Source organism: Oncorhynchus mykiss, chromosome 27 (assembly GCF_013265735.2).
Source record: "Oncorhynchus mykiss isolate Arlee chromosome 27, USDA_OmykA_1.1, whole genome shotgun sequence".
Taxonomy (NCBI): Eukaryota; Metazoa; Chordata; class Actinopteri; order Salmoniformes; family Salmonidae; genus Oncorhynchus; species Oncorhynchus mykiss.
The window spans coordinates 21,480,213-21,501,454 of record NC_048591.1 but is presented as its reverse complement, the minus strand read 5'-3'; the positions used below and the strand labels follow the sequence as shown (position 1 = coordinate 21,501,454).

General features: G+C 43.6%; 1 protein-coding gene across 2 annotated transcripts in view; it reads right to left on the bottom strand.

Moving 5' to 3' along the window:
• Positions 1–21,242, bottom strand: part of LOC110507771 (membrane-associated phosphatidylinositol transfer protein 3) — a 156,833-nt gene that overhangs the window by 112,157 nt on the left and 23,434 nt on the right. Inside the window, exons 2-3 of one of the 2 annotated variants that reach the window (XM_036965164.1) lie at positions 19,950–20,045; positions 2,710–2,817 (exon numbers count right to left, since the gene is read on the bottom strand). In XM_036965164.1, coding sequence (XP_036821059.1) covers positions 2,710–2,817; positions 19,950–20,045 — 204 coding nt within the window. The remainder of the gene's footprint in view (positions 1–2,709; positions 2,818–19,949; positions 20,046–21,242) is intronic. The other variant, XM_036965165.1, reaches the window with a different exon arrangement.

Genomic DNA, 21,242 nt, shown 5'->3' with positions numbered 1-21,242 from the left:
ACTGTTGGCATTTGATTGTAAGGAATTCTATGTCAGGTGAACAGAAGGACTTGAGTTCCTGTATGTTGTTACAATTACACCATGAGTTAATCATGAAACATACACCCCCACCCTTCTTCTTCCCGGGGGGAGGTGCTTATTCCCGTTGATGCGACGCATAAACAATCCAGGTGGCTGTACCGACTCTGACAGCATTTCCCCAGAGAGCCATGTTTCCATGAAACAGAGTATGCTACAATCCCGGATGTCTCTTTGGAAAGCAACCCTTGCCCAAATTTTGTCTACCTTGTTATTTAGAGACTGGACATTAGCGAGTAATATACTCAGAAACGGAGGGTGGTGTGTGCGCCTCCGAAGTCTGACTAGAAGACCGCTCCGTTTACCTTTTCTGCGTCAACATTGTTTTGGGTCAGCCTCTGGAATCAGTTCTTATGCCTTCGGTGGTTCGAACAAAGGATCCGCTTTGGGAAAGTCGTATTCCAGGTCGTAGTGCTGCTGCTGCATACATTATGTCATATGCCAGGGAGGTATGTATACTGTAGCTAAGAAAGTAATACTAAGTGTATGTTGTTTAGTAAGCTATTAGTAGCCCATGTGCCTCAACATAATAATGTGGTATATTTCCCCATCTTAATGTCGCCTACTGTTCTGACTTGGTGTTGCACATTTAGCCTATAAGCTGTTTTGGAGAAAGGTAATCATTGAATATTGTAAGAGCTTTCATTGTCTGCTTATATGCCCCCTTTATTTATCATACGGTTCTGACTTGGTGTACAGAACACTGTAAGAACGGCCCGTGTTCTGAATTCTGTCCCTGTACTTTTCAAAAGTGCTAAACAAATAGTTATATTGACTACGTCCGTCCTAGCTCGCTCATTAATGTCTTGATCGAAATAACGGATTGCCTCTTATCCGCTTGTTGTCCCCTTATGCCATAGTCTGTACATCTTAATTGTCATTAGAAACCACATTTGTTTAAGCAAGTCAGACATGTTTTTTTAAAGGCAGTAAATGAGGCTGAATGAACTGTTGCGCTGTCAGACAAGATTCCGCTGTTAGCCAGGTGTAGCAGTGGTAAGATGTTGGAACTGCTGTTGGGACAGCTTTATGTAGGCCCTAACAGTTTGTTAGCACTGTTTGTCACTGTTATAGTGCAAGTACTGTATTGTTTAGTGTTGTGTTGTGTAGTGGCTTTGCTGGCATGCATCCCACATTTGTTTTTTTGCCCCACCAAGATTTACATGTTAAAATCGAGACTGCAAAAACTCGCAGAATGAATAATAATGTCTGTATTCAGCAGGAAAAAACAATCCCCAAATAGTTCACATTGATATCCATCCCTCCTTCATCTAACAATGATTTGGAGATGTTTGATGTGCATATTTTGGCAAGTGACGTCCCACCCCACCCTTCCCCCCTGCAAAGTGTGCACAAGGACTGGGGCCAGCCAGAAATGAGGTGATTTCTATATGGTGGCATGGGAGAAAGAGAGGGAGACACTAGTAGGCATGATGCATGGCCCACCTCATTTTCTTAATTCCCCATTGTCTTGCCCAATAGAGAAATTCAGCTGGATTTGCATTGGCTGTTGGGGTAAACACTCGAGCTGTGTCTCAAAAAGCACACTGTTCCCTATGTAATGCACTACTTTTGACCAGGGACAATAGGGCTCTGGTCAAAAGTAGTGCACTTCATAGGGAATAGGGTGCCGTATGGGATCCAACCTAAGACTATAGACAGGGCTTATTAACTGGGTGGCTCAGTGAGTCATCTGTTTTGAGCGGCTGTTTTTGTTGCAGTCTCTAAACTGAGCCTCCCCCACCACCGCTTGGTTCAGTCAAAATGTTCTGGTGATCTGTGCTGAGACTATATAAAACATGAATATATTACAGAGAGTAATTTGCATGAGTCTGCAGTACACTGAATTAGCTAATTTGGAAAATCACTTGTAAGATCAATTTGAAAATCATTTGAAAAACCCTCCATTCCATTTAACACTAACCAATATTTCATGAATGGGATTTAAGATGAAATACAGTTTTGATACAGTTGATGTCAGTTGATAAACATCGCCAGTCTGAATAAAGGGAAGCAGAGTGATGGAGGGGTAATTTCCAGAGAAGGTAGTTGAATTACTGTAGCTGCTTCCAGTAGGCATGCATGGATTTGCCTCTGGAAAAGGGCCTGTCAATCTTCAAAGACCAAAATAATAACCAAGAGAGAAGGAGTTACTTAAGACCAAATAAATCCCTGGGGTTTGCAAATCAGAGCACTGAGATTAAATAAATAAAAAAATACAAAAATTAAACAAAAACGAAAATAAACCATGAGCACAAACTAAATTGTTTGTGGGAGATTGTCTTGACCGATAACAAGGAGGAAAATTCAAATTTTACAAATCAATACATGCAGCAGAGCATCAAGCCCTGTCTGATTTCTGTTAAACTAACCGAATGTACAAACAGATAAATGGATGATTGAATTTGTTTTAATTTGAATGATTCAAAGCCCTCATTTATGTTTTGTTGTGTGAAATTCTTTGTTTATGTGTGCGTGTGAGTTTGCGCTTTTTTGTGTTAGAGCGTGCATGTATGTCTTAGAGAGCGAGCAGCTCCGCAGTACTACAATAGGAGATGGAGAGAGTTGAAAAGATGTTCAGCGGGCATTAGTGCCCTCTCATGCCCGCAGTATACCCTGCGTGTAACATACCTTGTGATTGGTCCATGTGTCCCAGGGTCTCGATCTGCTCCACCAGGTCGTTGGAGTTCCACTGACTCATCCCCAGGAGGATGGCACTCTTCCCCTCCAGCACATCTGCTGGGACACACAGACACACAGGGAGGAGGGTTACAATCTGTCTGCTGGGACACACAGACACACAGGGAGGAAGATTTACATTAGCATTTTAGTCATTTAGCAGACACTCTCATCCAGAGTATTTTAAAGGAGCATTAAGGGTTAGTGCCTTGGTCAAGGGCACATGGAAAGACTTTTCACCTAGTTGGCACGACTAGGTGAACCAGCAACCTTTCGGATACTGACGCACCATTAAATTGTCTTTCGGTTAATGGCGACCTGCATTCCACCATTATATTATCATAGAACCCAATCACATAGAACCTAATCACATAGTTGATGCTGAGAACTGAACAGATTATTTGGTTGGTTAACATAGAGCAGGAGGGGAAATCTAGACAGACACAGGAATAGACACAGGGACACTGGGACACATACACACAGCGACAGCAGATAGAATCTACTGGGACACATACACACAGGGACAGCAGATAGAATCTACTGGGACACATACACACAGGGACAGCAGATAAAATCTACTGGGACACATACACACAGTGACAGCAGATAGAATCTACTGGAACACATACACACAGGGACAGCAGATAGAATATACTGGGACACATACACACAGGGACAGCAGATATAATCTACTGGGACACATACACACAGGGACAGCAGATACAATCTAATGGGACACATACACACAGGGACAGCAGATAGAATCTACTGGAACACATACACACAGGGACAGCAGATAGAATCTACTGGGACACATACACACAGGGACAGCAGATATAATCTACTGGGACACATACACACAGGAACAGCAGATAAAATCCACTGGGACACATACACACAGGGACAGCAGATAGAATCTACTGGGACACATACACACAGGGACAGCAGATATAATCTACACACAGGAACAGCAGATAAAATCTACTGGGACACATACACACAGGGACAGCAGATAGAATCTACTGGGACACATACACACAGGGACAGCAGATAGAATCCACTGGGACACATACACACAGGGACAGCAGATAGAATCTACTGGAACACATACACACAGGGACAGCAGATAGAATCTACTGGGACACATACACACAGGGACAGCAGATAGAATCTACTGGGACACATACACACAGGGACAACAGATAAAATCTACTGGGACACATACACACAGAGACAGCAGATAGAGTCTACTGGGACACATACACACAGGGACAGCAGATAGAATCTACTGGGACACATACACACAGGGACAGCAGATAGAATCTACTGGGACACATACACACAGGGACAGCAGATATAATCTACTGGGACACATACACACAGGGACAGCAGATACAATCTAATGGGACACATACACACAGGGACAGCAGATATAATCTACTGGGACACATACAGACAGGAACAGCAGATAAAATCCACTGGGACACATACACACAGGGACAGCAGATAGAATCTACTGGGACACATACACACAGGGACAGCAGATATAATCTACACACAGGAACAGCAGATAAAATCTACTGGGACACATACACACAGGGACAGCAGATAGAATCTACTGGGACACATACACACAGGGACAGCAGATAGAATCCACTGGGACACATACACACAGGGACAGCAGATAGAATCTACTGGAACACATACACACAGGGACAGCAGATAGAATCTACTGGGACACATACACACAGGGACAGCAGATAGAATCTACTGGGACACATACACACAGGGACAACAGATAAAATCTACTGGGACACATACACACAGAGACAGCAGATAGAGTCTACTGGGACACATACACACAGGGACAGCAGATAGAATCTACTGGGACACATACACACAGGGACAGCAGATATAATCTACTGGGACACATACACACAGGGACAGCAGATAAAATCTACTGGGAAACATACACACAGGGACAGCAGATAAAATCTACTGGGACACATACACACAGGGACAGCAGATAGAATCTACTGGGGCACATACACACAGGGACAGCAGATAAAATCTACTGGGACACATACACACAGGGACAGCAGATAGAATCTACTGGAACACATACACACAGGGACAGCAGATAGAATATACTGGGACACATACACACAGGGACAGCAGATATAATCTACTGGGACACATACACACAGGGACAGCAGATACAATCTAATGGGACACATACACACAGGGACAGCAGATAGAATCTACTGGAACACATACACACAGGGACAGCAGATAGAATCTACTGGGACACATACACACAGGGACAGCAGATATAATCTACTGGGACACATACACACAGGAACAGCAGATAAAATCCACTGGGACACATACACACAGGGACAGCAGATAGAATCTACTGGGACACATACACACAGGGACAGCAGATATAATCTACACACAGGAACAGCAGATAAAATCTACTGGGACACATACACACAGGGACAGCAGATAGAATCCACTGGGACACATACACACAGGGACAGCAGATAGAATCTACTGGAACACATACACACAGGGACAGCAGATAGAATCTACTGGGACACATACACACAGGGACAGCAGATAGAATCTACTGGGACACATACACACAGGGACAGCAGATATAATCTACTGGGACACATACAGACAGGGACAGCAGATACAATCTAATGGGACACATACACACAGGGACAGCAGATATAATCTACTGGGACACATACACACAGGAACAGCAGATAAAATCCACTGGGACACATACACACAGGGACAGCAGATAGAATCTAATGGGACACATACACACAGGGACAGCAGATATAATCTACACACAGGAACAGCAGATAAAATCTACTGGGACACATACACACAGGGACAGCAGATAGAATCTACTGGGACACATACACACAGGGACAGCAGATAGAATCCACTGGGACACATACACACAGGGACAGCAGATAGAATCTACTGGAACACATACACACAGGGACAGCAGATAGAATCTACTGGGACACATACACACAGGGACAGCAGATAGAATCTACTGGGACACATACACACAGGGACAACAGATAAAATCTACTGGGACACATACACACAGAGACAGCAGATAGAGTCTACTGGGACACATACACACAGGGACAGCAGATAGAATCTACTGGGACACATACACACAGGGACAGCAGATAGAATATACTGGGACACATACACACAGGGACAGCAGATAGAATCTACTGGGACACATACACACAGGGACAGCAGATATAATCTACTGGGACACATACACACAGGGACAGCAGATAAAATCTACTGGGAAACATACACACAGGGACAGCAGATAAAATCTACTGGGACACATACACACAGGGACAGCAGATAGAATCTATTGGGACACATACACACAGGGACAGCAGATAGAATCTACTGGGACACATACACACAGGGACAGCAGATATAATCTACTGGGGCACATACACACAGGAACAGCAGATGGAATCTACTGGGACACATACACACAGGGACAGCAGATAGAATCTACTGGGACACATACACACAGGGACAGCAGATAGAATCTACTGGGACACATACACACAGGGACAGCAGATATAATCTACTGGGGCACATACACACAGGAACAGCAGATATAATCTACTGGGACACATACACACAGGGACAGCAGATAGAATCTACTGGGACACATACACACAGGGACAGCAGATAGAATCTACTGGGACACATACACACAGGGACAGCAGATAGAATCTACTGGGACACATACACACAGGGACAGCAGATATAATCTACTGGGGCACATATACACAGGAACAGCAGATAGAATCTACTGGGACACATACACACAGGGACAGCAGATAGAATCTACTGGGACACATACACACAGGGACAGCAGATAGAATCTACTGGGACACATACACACAGGGACAGCAGATATAATCTACTGGGGCACATACACACAGGGACAGCAGATATAATCTACACACAGGCACAGCAGATAGAATCTACTGCACACAGATACACAGAGAGCGGGGTTAGACGAACGGTTGCCACAAAAAAATCCATATTTGATTCTGTCAATACAGACATTTCCATACAGTTTATTTCTGTCCTTTGCTACATTTCCCCTAGTTTAGCCAAACCCAGACACAGCAGGTGTGAAAAGAGACTACATCAGTGACACACGGCGTGTAACTACCAATCAGAGGATTAACAGACTCCCATTGGACGGTCATCAGAGCCAGCGTGATGTGCTAATGATGAGCATGAGTAATGGTCAGAGTGGTTGTCTGCTGTGACGGTTGCTCTGGCCTGCTGCAGTCACAGTACCATGGTCAGACTGGTTGTCTGCTGTGACGGTTGCTCTGGCCTGCTGCAGTCACAGTACCATGGTCAGACTGGTTGTCTGCTGTGACGGTCGCTCTGGCCTGCTGCAGTCACAGTACCATGGTCAGAGTGGCTGTCTGCTGTGATGGTCACTCTGGCCTGCTGCAGTCACAGTACCATGGTCAGAGTGGTTGTCTGCTGTGACGGTCGCTCTGGCCTGCTGCAGTCACAGTACCATGGTCAGAGTGGTTGTCTGCTGTGACGGTCGCTCTGGCCTGCTGCAGTCACAGTACCATGGTCAGACTGGTGTCTGCTGTGACGGTCGCTCTGGCCTGCTGCAGTCACAGTACCATGGTCAGAGTGGTTGTCTGCTGTGACGGTCACTCTGGCCTGCTGCAGTCACAGTACCATGGTCAGAGTGGTTGTCTGCTGTGACGGTTGCTCTGGCCTGCTGCAGTCACAGTACCATGGTCAGAGTGGTTGTCTGCTGTGACGGTTGATCTGGCCTGCTGCAGTCACAGTACCATGGTCAGAGTGGTTGTCTGCTGTGACGGTTGCTCTGGCCTGCTGCAGTCACAGTACCATGGTCAGAATGGTTGTCTGCTGTGACGGTTGCTCTGGCCTGCTGCAGTCACAGTACCATGGTCAGAGTGGTTGTCTGCTGTGACGGTCGATCTGGCCTGCTGCAGTCACAGTACCATGGTCAGAGTGGTTGTCTGCTGTGACGGTCGCTCTGGCCTGCTGCAGTCACAGTACCATGGTCAGAGTGGTTGTCTGCTGTGACGGTCGCTCTGGCCTGCTGCAGTCACAGTACCATGGTCAGAGTGGTTGTCTGCTGTGACGGTCACTCTGGCCTGCTGCAGTCACAGTACCATGGTCAGAGTGGTTGTCTGCTGTGACGGTTGCTCTGGCCTGCTGCAGTCACAGTACCATGGTCAGAGTGGTTGTCTGCTGTGACGGTTGATCTGGCCTGCTGCAGTCACAGTACCATGGTCAGAGTGGTTGTCTGCTGTGACGGTTGCTCTGGCCTGCTGCAGTCACAGTACCATGGTCAGAATGGTTGTCTGCTGTGACGGTTGCTCTGGCCTGCTGCAGTCACAGTACCATGGTCAGAGTGGTTGTCTGCTGTGACGGTCGATCTGGCCTGCTGCAGTCACAGTACCATGGTCAGAGTGGTTGTCTGCTGTGACGGTCGCTCTGGCCTGCTGCAGTCACAGTACCATGGTCAGAGTGGTTGTCTGCTGTGACGGTCGCTCTGGCCTGCTGCAGTCACAGTACCATGGTCAGAGTGGTTGTCTGCTGTGACGGTCGCTCTGGCCTGCTGCAGTCACAGTACCATGGTCAGAGTGGTTGTCTGCTGTGATGGTCACTCTGGGCTTCTGCAGTCACAGTACCCTGGTCAGATGGTAGTCCTTTATGGGCTGGCTCATAGAGACAGAGTGACACACCATGTCCAATACACTGCTCTCTCTCTCTTGCTCTCTCACACACACACACACACACACACACACTCACACATTCCTGGCATCTCAGAGTGTCTGTGAAACTGTCCTGCCAGGCCTGTCCACTACGATCACACTGGGAGGCCTACTGGTCACTGTCTGTCTCTTCAGCCCTTTATCTTCCTTCTCTTTCTTTCTGTCTTTCTCTGTCAACACACACATGCAAATACACAAAAATGTGTAGATGCATTTCAAACAAATTTACATAGCTATGCAAATACTATACATTAACATGTGTAGATGCAGACAACACATACACACACATTTCAGCATCCAGATCCCAACAACACCCTGCAGGAGTTGAGAAAGGCCCGAGTTAAGACAGGAAGAGTCATTTCCCAGAGAGCATCGCTGATGAGAGCAGCTTACAGCCACAACGGAAGAACACGACTGTGAGCTGGAAACATGTTTAAAGTAGAGAGAAGAACATAACGCCTGTGAGGTGTGAAACATGTTTAAAGTAGAGAGAAGAACACAACGCCTGCGAGGTGGAAACATGTTTAAAGTAGAGAGAAGAACACAACGCCTGTGAGGTGGAAACATGTTTAAAGTAGAGAGAAGAACACAACGCCTGTGAGGTGTGAAACATGTTTAAAGTAGAGAGAAGAACACAACGCCTGTGAGGTGTGAAACATGTTTAAAATAGAGAGAAGAACACAACGCCTGTGAGGTGTGAAACATGTTTAATGTAGAGAGAAGAACACAACGCCTGTGAGGTGTGAAACATGTTTAAAGTAGAGAGAAGAACACAACGCCTGTGAGGTGTGAAACATGTTTAATGTAGAGAGAAGAACACAACGCCTGTGAGGTGTGAAACATGTTTAATGTAGAGAGAAGAACACAACGCCTGTGAGGTGTGAAACATGTTTAAAGTAGAGAGAAGAACACAACTGTGAGGTGGAAACATGTTTAAAGTAGAGAGAAGAACACGACTGTGAGGTGTAAAACATGTTTATAGTAGAGAGAAGAACACAACTGTGAGGTGGAAACATGTTTAAAGTAGAGAGAAGAACACGACTGTGAGGTGTAAAACATGTTTATAGTAGAGAGAAGAACACAACGCCTGTGAGGTGTGAAACATGTTTAAAGTAGAGAGAAGAACACAACACCTGTGAGGTGTGAAACATGTTTAAAGTAGAGAGAAGAACACAACGCCTGTGAGGTGTGAAACATGTTTAAAGTAGAGAGAAGAACACAACGCCTGTGAGGTGGAAACATGTTTAAAGTAGAGAGAAGAACACAACGCCTGTGAGGTGGAAACATGTTTAAAGTAGAGAGAAGAACACAACGCCTGTGAGGTGTGAAACATGTTTAAAATAGAGAGAAGAACACAAAACCTGTGAGGTGTGAAACATGTTTAAAGTAGAGAGAAGAACACAACACCTGTGAGGTGTGAAACATGTTTAAAGTTTAAAGTAGAGAGAAGAACACAACGCCTGTGAGATGTGAAACATGTTTAAAGTAGAGAGAAGAACACAACTGTGAGGTGGAAACATGTTTAAAGTAGAGAGAAGAACACAACTGTGAGGTGGAAACATGTTTAAAGTAGAGAGAAGAACACAACTGTGAGGTGGAAACATGTTTAAAATAGAGAGAAGAACACAACGCCTGCGAGGTGGAAACATGTTTAAAGTAGAGAGAAGAACACAACGCCTGTGAGGTGGAAACATGTTTAAAGTAGAGAGAAGAACACAACGCCTGTGAGGTGGAAACATGTTTAAAGTAGAGAGAAGAACACAACGCCTGTGAGGTGGAAACATGTTTAAAGTAGAGAGAAGAACACAACGCCTGTGAGGTGTGAAACATGTTTAAAGTAGAGAGAAGAACACAACGCCTGTGAGGTGTGAAACATGTTTAAAATAGAGAGAAGAACACAACGCCTGTGAGGTGTGAAACATGTTTAAAGTAGAGAGAAGAACACAACGCCTGTGAGGTGTGAAACATGTTTAAAGTAGAGAGAAGAACACAACGCCTGTGAGGTGTGAAACATGTTTAAAGTAGAGAGAAGAACACAACGCCTGTGAGGTGTGAAACATGTTTAAAGTAGAGAGAAGAACACAACGCCTGTGAGGTGGAAACATGTTTAAAGTAGAGAGAAGAACACAACGCCTGTGAGGTGTGAAACATGTTTAAAGTAGAGAGAAGAACACAACGCCTGTGAGGTGTGAAACATGTTTAAAGTAGAGAGAAGAACACAACGCCTGTGAGGTGTAAACATGTTTAAAGTAGAGAGAAGAACACAACGCCTGTGAGGTGGAAACATGTTTAAAGTAGAGAGAAGAACACAACGCCTGTGAGGTGGAAACATGTTTAAAGTAGAGAGAAGAACACAACGCCTGTGAGGTGGAAACATGTTTAAAGTAGAGAGAAGAACACAACGCCTGTGAGGTGTGAAACATGTTTAAAGTAGAGAGAAGAACACAACAGAAAGCCCGGTGCTCTGAGCAGAGGAAAGTAGATTTCAGCTATGCAAACAGATAAAATATACAAGCAGCAAGAACCAGATAACACAGACTAAATAAAAGCCTCCACTGCCCTAGCCCAGCACCAAGAGGACCAGAAGGAAAGCCTAAATAAAGCAACATCTGATTCAGAGAAGGAATTAATGAAGGATGAGATTACCCTACAACTGACAGCCCTAGATGAAAAAGAAGAGAGTGGGAGGGATGCAGGAATGTCCTTCAACCAGACCGCACAGAGAGTTAGGGAGAGAAGAAAAGGAAGACATTGATTGTGTAGAGCAGGAGGTATGTAGTCAGAACGGATGTAAACTCTGGATGGCAATGATCACTATGTCAACAACATCCTCCCAACATCATCCCGATGGCTCCCGTGTAGCGCAGCGGTCTAAGGCACTACAGCTCAGTGCTAGAGGCGTCACTACAGACACCCTGGTTCGAATCCAAGCTGTATCACAACCGGCCGTGATTGGGAGACCCATAGAGCGGCTCACAATGGCCCGGCTTCATCCAGTGTAGGCCGTCATTGTAAAGTTAAAGTTGCCTAGTTAAATAAAGGTTACATTTTTTTAAATGACATTTAAAAAAGCATGGTTGCAAACAGGACAGCACATAAATACCCACTGCAGCCTAGCTACAGCGTATGATAATGGTTATTTATTTATTGTGTTTTTTAGGGGGTAGATATATTGCAGACAGATGGTGGCTTCCAACAATGTAATTGTCTGCATCATTTCCAATCGCCCATATATATTTTTGGTAAATACAGTACATATAGCATATATTGTTTTTAATATATGTTCATTTATTATGTTCCCTTACCCTACCATCCCTCCTCTGACTGGAGTAAACTAATGGACAACGACTCTGAGGCTTCTACTTCCAGCTTATACAGTGCATTCAGAAAGTATTCAGACCTCTTGACTTTTTCCAAATTTTGTTACATTACCGCCTTGTTCTAAAATCCTCATCAATCTACACACAATACCCAATAATGACAAGGCAAAAACAGGTTTTTAGAAATGTGTGTAATGATGATGCTGTTTAATCAGCTTCTTGATGGGTTGGGGGATGGGTTGGCAAAGGAGAAATGCTGACTAACAGTCTCTTGACCATATCATGGGTCAAGAGACAACAAACAATAACATAGAAAACCAGTGGTGTCTGGTGTCTGTTGACTGTGTTTCAATTTCAAGTAAACTATCGAAATATAGAGAGTCGCACAATCCATATATAAACTCCCAGTAATTTATTGGGTATTTACCAACGTTTCGGCATCACTGTGCCTCCTTCAAAACGTTGGTAAATACCAAATAAATTACTGGGAGTTTATATACGGAGTGTGCGACTCTCTTTATTTTGACAGTTTACTTGAAATTTAAACACAGCCAACAGACACCATGCCACTGGTTTAATTGATTGTTATCTCTTGACCTGTGCTGTGGTCAAGAGTAGAGGTCGACCGATTAATCGGAATGACCGATTAATTAGGGCCGATTTCAAGTTTTGCCGATTTTTTTAAATATTTTTTTTACACCTTTAGTTAATCTTTATTTAACTAGGCAAGTCAGTTAAGAACACATTCTTATTTTCAACGACGGCCTAGGAACAGTGGGTTAACTGCCTTGTTCAGGGGCAGAATGACGGATTTTCACCTTGTCAGCTCGGGGGATCCAAACTTGCAACCTTACAGTTAACTAGTCCTTGTGCACTCCACAAGGAGACTGCCTGTTACGCGAATGCAGTGAGCCAAGGTAAGTTGCTAGCTAGCATTAAACTTATCTTATAAAAACAATCAATCATAATCACTAGTTAACTACACATGGTTGATGATATCACTAGATATTATCTAGCATGTTCTGCGTTGCATATAATCTGACTGAGCATACAAGCATACAAGTATCTAAGTATCTGACTGAGCGGTGGTAGGCAGAAGCAGGCGCGTAAACATTCATTCAAACAGCACTTTCGTGTGTTTTGCCAGCAGTTCTTCGTTGTGCGTCAAGCATTGCGCTGTTTATGACTTCAAGCTTATCAACTCCCGAGATGAGGCTGGTGTAACCGAAGTGAAATGGCTAGCTAGTTAGTGCACGCTAATAGCGTTTCAAACGTCACTTGCTCTGAGCCTGTGGTTGTTTCCCTTGCTCTGCATGGGTAACGCTGCTTTGAGGGTGGCTGTTGTCGATGTGTTCCTGGTTCGAGCCCAGGTAGGGGCGAGGAGAGGGACAGAAGCTATACTGTTACACTGGCAACACTAAAGTGCCTATAAGAACATCCAATAGTCAAAGGTTAATGAAATACAAATGGTATAGAGGGAAATAGTCCTATAATTCCTATAATAACTACAACTTAAAACTTCTTACCTGGGAATATTGAAGACTCATGTTAAAAGGAACCACCAGCTTTCATATGTTCTCATGTTCTGAGCAAGGAACTTAAACGTTAGCTTTTTTACATGGCACATATTGCACTTTTACTTTCTTCTCCAACACTTTGTTTTTGCATTATTTAAACCAAATTGAACATGTTTCATTATTTATTTGAGGCTAAATTGATTTTATTGATGTATTATATTAAGTTAAAATAAGTGTTCATTCAGTATTGTTGTAATTGTCATTATTACAAAAAAATAATTTAAAAAATAGTCTGATTAATCGGTATCGGCTTTTTTGGTACTCAAATAATCGGTATCGGAGCTGAAAAATCATAATCGGTCGACCTCTAATCAAGAGACTGTTAGTCAGCGTTTCCCCTTTGCCAAGATAACCCATCCACCTGGAATGGAGAGCACTCACTCAGAATGATGGGAGATTTTCATAGCTTGTGAAATATACAGTCATTGGTAAAAGAGGGGGGGGGTATGGAGATATAAGTTGTCTGGTGTGCATCTCTCTATCGATCAGAGCGAAGTCTATTACTCCAATCCATCTTCATAAAGCTGAGAGCCAAGCACAGAGCCTTGGTTGATTCCTTTAGATACATTAAAGGGATGAGGTGAGACCTAGTGAGTATGAAAAGCACGTTAAGTCAAAACAGTGGCAGACACAGCCACGCTGAGGCAAAGCATTACCTGGGAGAATCCACATTCTATTGAAGGTATATCAAATGAGACAGACCCATAATAATTTATGTATATTATAGGACAAGTTTACACTATCTTGATTTGACATACTCTAACACACTGTTATTTTTCAAATTCAAATTCAAGTCTGCATTATCATATGAAAAGTGAATGGAATGAGCATTAGTCAACGCTGTGCTTCAGTGAGAATACTCAATAAACGTAGACTAAAACTGATTCATACATCATGAATAATATAAATATATTAACTTACATTTGTTTGGTTTCATCAGGGGTCCTATATCTACTCAGGTCTTCTCAGATAGTTGTAAATCTTGCAAAGCAGATACCGAGCCAACTGAAAAATATATCGCTCTTGCGAAACACATTGGGGAATCTACATCTTCCATTCTCATTCCAATCTTCTCTCAGTAGAGCAGCCTCGCCTGAGAACACTGGCAGAGACATTGTTCTATGTCAGATGTCTCCATCCGAGGGAGAGCGTCATGTAAGAGTGGCGCCACCTGATTACAAAACAATGGTGGCAGAGATTTGGGATGCACTGTAGGCATACTTTAGACAAGGGGTATTCAACTCTTACCCCAGGAGGTCTGAAGCATGCTGGGTTTCTGTTCTTCATGATTATTCATTACACACACCTGGTGTCCCAGGTCTAAATCAGTCCCTGATTAGAGAGGAACGATGAGGTCCAGTTGAGTTTGAGGGCTTTAAACCATTATAATCAGACACAATTGGACCTCCTCATTCAGTCTGAAACCTCTAGATCTGAGATAGGTTTGTAATACAAACAGAGTATGATTGTTTCAGTTTTCTAGAGGCTATCATTAATATTCCTACAGGACCTTGGTGGAGCCCACTTGTGTTAATTTACCACTGGGTAGAATGGAAAGAATGATATGAATGCCAGATGAACACATAGCCTCTAAGGAGCAGCCAAACACCTCCAGAAGAGAGCCGGCCAGGCAGCCTCTTCAGTGAGTTCACAGCTGTGCACCAAATGGCACCCTATTCCCTACATAGTGCACTACTTCTGACCAGAGCCATATGAGCCCTGGTCAAAAGTAGTGCACTATATAGTCAATAGGGTGCCATTTTTGACATAACCTATGGGTCGTCTCTTTAGCATAGCAGAGAAGATATTTCTGAGTTTAATACAATCTCATGGTTTTACTGGCCTGGAGCTTTATGATGTGGGTGATGGTATTAATCATCCAGGAGCTCATCGTGATGGCTTAGGTGGTGTAATCCAGTACACTCCCACTCCCCCTCTCTCTTACTCACTCACTCCCTCTTCATTTCACTCTCAAACATTCTCTTCCCCCATTTCTCTCTATCCTCTCTCTCTCTCAACCTCTCTCTCTCCCTCTCTCTCTCTCCCTCCCTCCCTCTCCCTCCCTCTCCCTCTCTCTCTCTCTCTCTCTCTCTGCCTCTCTCTCTCTCTCTCTCTCTGCCTGTCTTTTACTCCCTCCCTCCCTCTTCATTTCTCTCTCTCTCCCTCTCCCTAAAAGTAGTACTATGTCAGGAGAAAACAAGTTGTCCTGACATTTAGAAGTACCTGAACAATACCAAATGACATGCTCCAAAGAATAGATCTTTTAGAGCCACCCATCCCTCCTGTTAACAGCACCATTTTATTAGATTGCTCTGGTTTATTTTTTAAAGATTGCATCCCCAAGAGGGCTTCTCTACATCTACATTCTCCAGGTCACCAGATACTTTTTTTTCTCATGAATATGCTATACTGATAACGCTGTTATGAACATAAAATATGTTTCAAAATTGTTTTCTGCGTAAGAGGTTTCATTTTTTTCATTGATTGAGATAGGGAAGCTTTCATGTAAGCTTGAAAGGTTTTTCCTGTCACACTTTGTGGCCACGAAGTTATTCCAATATTATGCATCAATCAAAGACTACCGGACGAGGCACGATTGGTGAGCCGCAATGCTGCAAAGCACAGACCAATCAAAAGACTATAATGACATCCAGAGATGAAAAGCCTCGGAGAACAACTGGCTGGCACTTTCCCCAATTCAGCTAACAGCGGGCGCTAACATCTGGACTTTTCATTTAAATCCCCTGTTGTGTGGTGTGCCAGAAACCCCTAATTACATATGAATGAGAAATGTGTCTCATGAAAGATTGATGTGGAAACATGCAGGTAAATGAGTGTTGCCAGTTCATTCTGCAACTACAATAACATCATACTCATTCTGTTTGCAGAGGGGAAGGGACACAACACATTTCAATAATGCACTGTGAGCGGAGCTTCGTTCAAAAACTATCATACTTCCCATGTAGACAATAATAAATAGTGTGTCACTGAAAAAATACCCCCCATAATACCCCCCCATTCAAAATACATATTGGTCCATTTTATCTGGTGCCATTTTCCAAACGGAGCACCCCCTTCCCTCTTCCCACTGTTTCCTCCCCATGTTTTGCAGTAATTAAGCATCTCTCTAAGCATGGGTATTTCATGCTGCAGTGAGAAATAGTGGCGGGAGAGATATGGGGATGCCAGGGTAAATCTGTTACACTTTATAAGCCATGCTATCTTTACCTTGGTGACTCTGCCAGTCAGATGGAATATATTTCTCAGACAGCTCTGCTCTGTGACACAGCACAGTGATAAGGGATGCACAGCACGTCTCAAACATGACAACCAAATATGTGTGGAGATGTGTGGGTGTGTATAAACGGGTATGTGTGTATGTATACAAGCTGTATACTCAAGTGCACTATTCATTATCGTCAGATTTGTTCATAGTTTGTCCATGAATTTTGTTTAATTACACAGGGTGAATTCACACCGCTTAGGTGATAACAGACACACACACACACACACACACACACACACACACACACACACACACACACACACACACACACACACACACACAAAACACAGACACACACAACACACACACAACACAGACACACACACACACACACAACACAGACACACACACACAGCACAGAGACACACACAGAGAAACACACACATACAGAGACACACACACACACACACAACACAGACACACACAACACACACACACACACACACACACAGACACCCCCAGACACACACACACACACACACAGACACACACACACACACACACACACATACACCCCCAGACACACACACACACACACACACACAGACACAGACACACACACACACACACACACACACACACACACACACACACACACACACACACACACACACACACACATAGACACCCCCAGACACACACACACCCTAGCACACACATAGGCCTTCACAGACACACATGTGAAAAGTCAGTATAAATAAGCAGGCCATTAATCACGTTACCAGTCAAAACAAACATGTGATGTAGGTTGCAGCAGAGACAACATCTGTTTCTGCAACCACTGGCATTCATTAAAACTTCCACTCTCAGCAGGAGAGAACTGGGGCAAGAGAGAGGAAGACTAGGAGTTAGATGTGGGCCGTGAGAAGTAGAACTAACCAGCTTAAACCTACTAAATCATGCTACCACTATTCCCTAAACGACAGATATAACCATATGAATGATTGATCAAAAACACGACATGCATGAGGATGCATTTCCCTGGCTGTTATATCAACATGCAGGCGATGGCCCATACTACTGATGTGATGCCTCGGTGCTCCATGTGTGTGTGTGTGTTAATGTGTGTGTGTGTTATGCTCTATGAGGATTTCCCTCCCTGGAAAGCCTCTGCCCTTCACACTTTTAACTACCACCTCTAATGATGATTATCTGCTTAATCACAGGGATATTCTTAGACTACAGACACAGCAGATGGAGACTGCCAGGATGACCCCACTGGTAGAAATACCCTCTGTGCTTTAGAAATGATAAAGAAAACAAAAAGAGCACTGATTCAATTTGGCCCTAGCGTTTCCACATGAAGTATAGAGAGGGTTGTGGGTCACATCCAGGAGAGGATTTATCTTCCTCGGGTTCCATGGGTGCATCCCAAATGGCACCCTGTTCCCTATATGGTGCACTACTTTTGACCAGAGCCCTATTTGCCCTGGTCCAAAACTAGTGCACTACACACTACCGTTCAAACGTTTGGGGTCACTTAGAGACAACCACATTTTTTTGTCCATTAAAATTACATCAAATTGATCAGAAATACAGTGTAGACATTGTTGTAAATGACTATTGTAGCTGGCAGCTTCATTAAATTGTACCCGCAAAAACACCAGTCTCAATGTCAACAGTGAAGAGGCGACTCCGGGATGCTGGCGTTCTAGGCAGAGTTCCTCTGTCCAGTGCCTGTGTTATTTTGCCCATCTTAATCTTTTATTTTTATTGGCCAGTCTGAGAAATGGCTTTTTCTTTGCAACTCTTCCTAGAAGGCCAGCATCCTGGAGTCGCCTCTTCACTGTTGACGTTGAGACTGATGTTTTGCGGGTACTATTTAATGAAGCTGCCAGTTGAGGACTCGTGAGGTGTCTGTTTCTCAATCTAGACACTCTAATGTACTTGTCCTCTTGCTCAGTTATGCATCGGGGCCTCCCACTCCTCTTTATATTCTGGTTAGAGACAGTTTGCGCTGTTCTGTGAAGGGAGTAGTACACAACATTGTACGAGATCTTCAGTTTCTTGGCAATTTCTTGCATGGAATAGTCTTCATTTCTCAGAACAAGAATAGACTGATGAGTTTCAGAAGAAAGTTATTTGTTTCTGGCCATTTTGAGCCTGTAATCGAACCCACAAATGCTGATGCTCCAGATACTCAACTAGCCTAAAGAAGGCCAGTTTGATTGCTTCTTTAATCAGGACAACAGTTTTCAGCTGTGCTAACGTAATTGCAAAAGGGTTTTCTAAAGATCAATTAGCCTTTTAAAATGATCAACTTGGATTAGCTAACACAGCGTGCCATTGGAACACAGGAGTGATGGTTGCTGATAATGGGCCTCTGTAAGCCTGTGTAGATATTCCATTAGAAATCGTCCGTTTCCAGCTACAGTGGTCATTTACATCATGAACAATGTCTACAATGTATTTCTGATCAATTTGATGTTTTTTTAATGGACAAAAAAATGCTTTTCTTTCAAAAACAAGGACATTTCAAAGTGACCCCAAACTTTTGAAAGGTGGTGTAGGTACAACTAAGGACTGGAGATGTATTGATCCAGAGAGGGAAACTAGTGAAGGAAGACAAAGCAATTGGTTGGACAAAGCTGGCAGGACAGAGCATACAAGCAACATGCAACAGACAGTCTCCATTCAAGACAGGGACAATAGTTCCAAAACACCTATGATTTTCACCATGAGCTTATTGTGTAAAAGCCTGGTGTTAAGAGCAACAACACACCTGTTACTACGGAATCCACTCTATCTTCCCACCGGGGGTCTAGCATTAGCAATCAGCCTCTCTTCTAACCTGGAGATAGACTTCTCTCCAATCAAAACAGCAATCATGGACCCACCCAATAGCTCCCCTGACCACATCCCAAAACGCATGCAAATTCCCTGATGACGTGTGATTCTAACGTTACAGTTGGCTTCAAATTATTTCCCCTTTAACTGTTCAAAATACCTTTCAAAAAAATGTCCATGTTAGGAACCCTGAAGATATATCAGCCTGGGAGGCATATAAGCCTGGCCTGACCCATGTGATGGGATAAGGCACTTTTCAGTGTGCTCACAAAGGAAAAGAGATAAGGGGAAGATGAGAGAGGAAGAAACACAGGAAAGAGAGAGAGTTGAACTAAGCTCTCTGGGTGTTATCAAAGGAAAATATGAAACTAACCTCTGGCATCGAAAAACTCCTCATCTGAGCTGTCAACGGACTCCTGTGCAATGTCCTGCATCCGCCAGTGGGAGATACTGTGCTTGCGGGAAGCGGCTGAGAGGTAGAAAGAGGAAAACACGTCAATTTCTACTTCAGGAGAAACATCTATGTATGTCATCATGTCATTATTCAGAGTATTCAAGGTCAAATTCATTATGTGAATCTATATTTTTTTCCTTTCAGCTTCAAGTGCATTGTCTGTCTATAAAAGGCAGTAGAATAATTGCATTGGCTTTTAGGGCCTTGAGCAGAGAGGCTCTATTGGTCTCCAGTGTTATAGAGCACAAATCAAGCAAACCAGAGCCCTAGATTGAGAAATGTAAGGAGGCCATATAAATAAATATAAGGCTCTGAAGCTAACCAATTGAGCTCAGAGGTTAGCCAGCTAATCTTATCTATGAACCATGGAACATTGGAGATGAAGGCTCCATATCTAGGTAGACTACTGTCCCTCAACAACACCCATTACCTGAGATATTGAATCAATCTTTAGTACTACACAGGAGGGTTTGGCCAGGGAGTTCCTCAAATTCCCATTCTTCAGGACTAGAACGAGGGAATATTTAGAGAGATCCCTCAAGCTCTGTTCCTCTAAGATCAGTGTTAATAAACTAATGCCAGATAAAGGCAATAACGTTAATTATAAATGACTTTCAGACAACCAACGAGTCTTCCTTTAAGTGCTATTGAATTGAAACAAAATCAATAACAAGTCAAAGTGACCAAGCAAATTGTTCCCTTGTTCTAACCTCCAGAGAACTGCAATTGGAGAGAGAAAAATATCACCTAATTGAGTCGTGTGGGCTTTCCCGTCCCTACACACAGAGAGCCCGTGTCTGAGAATCTAAGAGCCTTTACTCCACAACAACACCAGACTGCTTGTGTTTGATCTCAGCTCATTTCATCCCTCTATCCCTTCCTCCATTATCCACTTCCAGAGGCATTTGGAAAGTGCCATACTGCATGTTGAAACGCTGAGTTCATGGCTTCCATTACACCATGCCACTTTCTCTGCCCTCACTGTTTTCACTCTCTTCATCTCTTTATTTCTCTCCTACGGCTCTGCTTCTCCTCATCGCTACACAGGAAATAATTAGCTTTTAATTTCTTACATGACTCCGTCAGTTCAAATGTTTTCACTATTAATATCTCATTGAGGGATGGGTGTCTCAACCTTTGGAGTTCTCAATTAGAATCATGAAATGGAGGATAGTCCATGAACAGCAGATGTGTCACAAGGCTTTGCTCAAC